This window comes from Octopus bimaculoides, chromosome 5 (genome assembly GCF_046866305.1).
Source record: "Octopus bimaculoides isolate indiv1 chromosome 5, ASM4686630v1, whole genome shotgun sequence".
NCBI lineage: Eukaryota > Metazoa > Mollusca > Cephalopoda > Octopoda > Octopodidae > Octopus > Octopus bimaculoides.
Window position 1 is genome coordinate 113,526,827 of NC_142932.1, and position 2,023 is coordinate 113,528,849.

The window sequence follows — 2,023 nt, forward strand, 5'->3', positions numbered from 1 at the left end:
TTAAGAAAAAAAAAAAAACGAAGTAAAAATAAAGACCTAGTAAAGAACTAGTAAATGAAGATACCTCTCCATGTATATCTTCTGATCTCTAACAAAAAGTTTTCCTGAAACTACTTATGTATTAGGATGTATTTTGTGTTGTATGATATACGATTGCTAATAATATCATATCGAATTTTAATTAATTTTTCCAGTCTATAATTGTTTTCCTATTTTCGTTTTACTTCCGTATAAATACCAACAAGCATAGTAAAATTTCTGCAATCATACGGATCAAAAGAAAGCGTTAACACAAAAACTGAGCAGAAAAGAACAACTCTGTTCATTATATCTGATAGTTATGGATAGTTCTCGGCTAAATCAAGCGTCAATCGTTATTGCAGCAGTTATGATTGTCATCGGTACACTTGGCAACATTTTTTCTCTGGTAGTGCTTTGTAGAAAAAAACTAAGAAGTATGAATATTGGACTCTATTTAATTGTACTCTGTTTCAATGATCTAATCGTACTTCATACCACACTCCTCGACATAATGCTTGGAACATTCAACATACGAAGAGAAAATATAAATAAAAACTTAAACATAGTCATTTGGATCATTGCTAACTTTTCCCGGGCGTTTTCTTCATGGATTACAGTTATGATTACAGTCCACAGGATGTTTGCTTTGTCCCGACCATTTTCAGTTCTCAGGATACTTCCTAAGGGTTATAAACCCCAAATCATCAGTCTCATTATAATGGCTGGGGTTCTAATAATCATTAGCATTGTTTATAACAGCTTTGTCTTCATGAAACACGAGATATATATTAATTCGAACAATCTGATAAACCTCATACTTAATAGTACGATCTATAGTTTTTTACCAGCTATAATATTGGTTATATGTAACATTATCATCATCAACACTATATACCACCGTCCCATTTCCAGAGACACATCACCCCAACATAACACGGTTTATTTGGTGTTGGCAATAAATATAATGTTTCTAATTTGTACTCTTCCGCCTTCAATCATATTTTCCTTCGCCAGTAAAATAAAGTTTGAAAATTCACACAATATTTATGTTCTAATATCTGGCTTTAACAACGCATTTAATTTCGTTTTGTACATGGTGGCTGGTCGTTTATTCAGAGAAGAAATGAAACTTTTACTAAAAAGAAAAGATAAAATAAATATTTTTGCAGTTAATATAAACGCATGAAATTTTAATTCCAAGACAACTAATTTACCTTTTATCTTTTTGAATCACTTACTGCAAGGAGATAAAATTACATTCAATAAGTTTGGAAAATCAGTTACATATTTTAATTAATTTTATCTGGAAAAAATTTCTTAATAGGTTTATTAAAAAGTTCATGTAAAAACATTTTTGTGTTCATGATTTCGAAAAAAAAAAAAAAAAAAAAATTAATTCACCAAATTGTGAGATTTAACAATTGAAAATATTTAACCTTTCTGATATATTTTGAAATCGTTGAGACAACCAGAAATAAATGAAGCAAAAAAAAAAATATATATATATATTTTGGAAGAATTGTCAAAAGAAATAACGATTTCTTACATACGCACCAGACATCTTTAGAGAAGAGAACAATCGATTATATCAATTTGAATACTGAACTGATACTTTGAATTATCGACCACGGAAGGATGAAAAGCAAAGCCAATTTTAGCAGGATTCGAACTCAAAAACACAAAGAAGCAACATAAGTACTACGATACGGTAAAAAACAAACAAACCATAAACAACAAAACTGTTTGTTTGTCACTCTTAAAGGACAAAGAGCGGAGATTATTCACTTCTCACGTAAATTGATAATACCGAACACTTGAACATGAACAATATTGCCATCATTTCTGAATACTTACCTTTCTATACACATTTATGTAACGAGAGAACGATATGATGCTATCGTTTTGTACACGCTTAGTTTATAACGATATTTCAGCAATTGAAATTATATCAACATCCTTATCTATCTATCTATCTATCTATCTATCTACCTTCCTGTCTATC

The 2,023-nt window shown here is 29.9% G+C and overlaps 1 protein-coding gene across 1 annotated transcript; it reads left to right on the forward strand.

The window, feature by feature from the left end:
• The first annotated feature begins 245 nt into the window (after positions 1–245).
• Positions 246–1,387, forward strand: LOC149135687 (uncharacterized). The gene has a single exon (XM_089352984.1). The coding sequence runs from the start codon at positions 341–343 to the stop codon at positions 1,205–1,207; it is 867 nt and encodes a 288-aa protein (XP_089209110.1). The 5' UTR covers positions 246–340; the 3' UTR covers positions 1,208–1,387.
• The last annotated feature ends 636 nt before the right edge of the window (positions 1,388–2,023 follow it).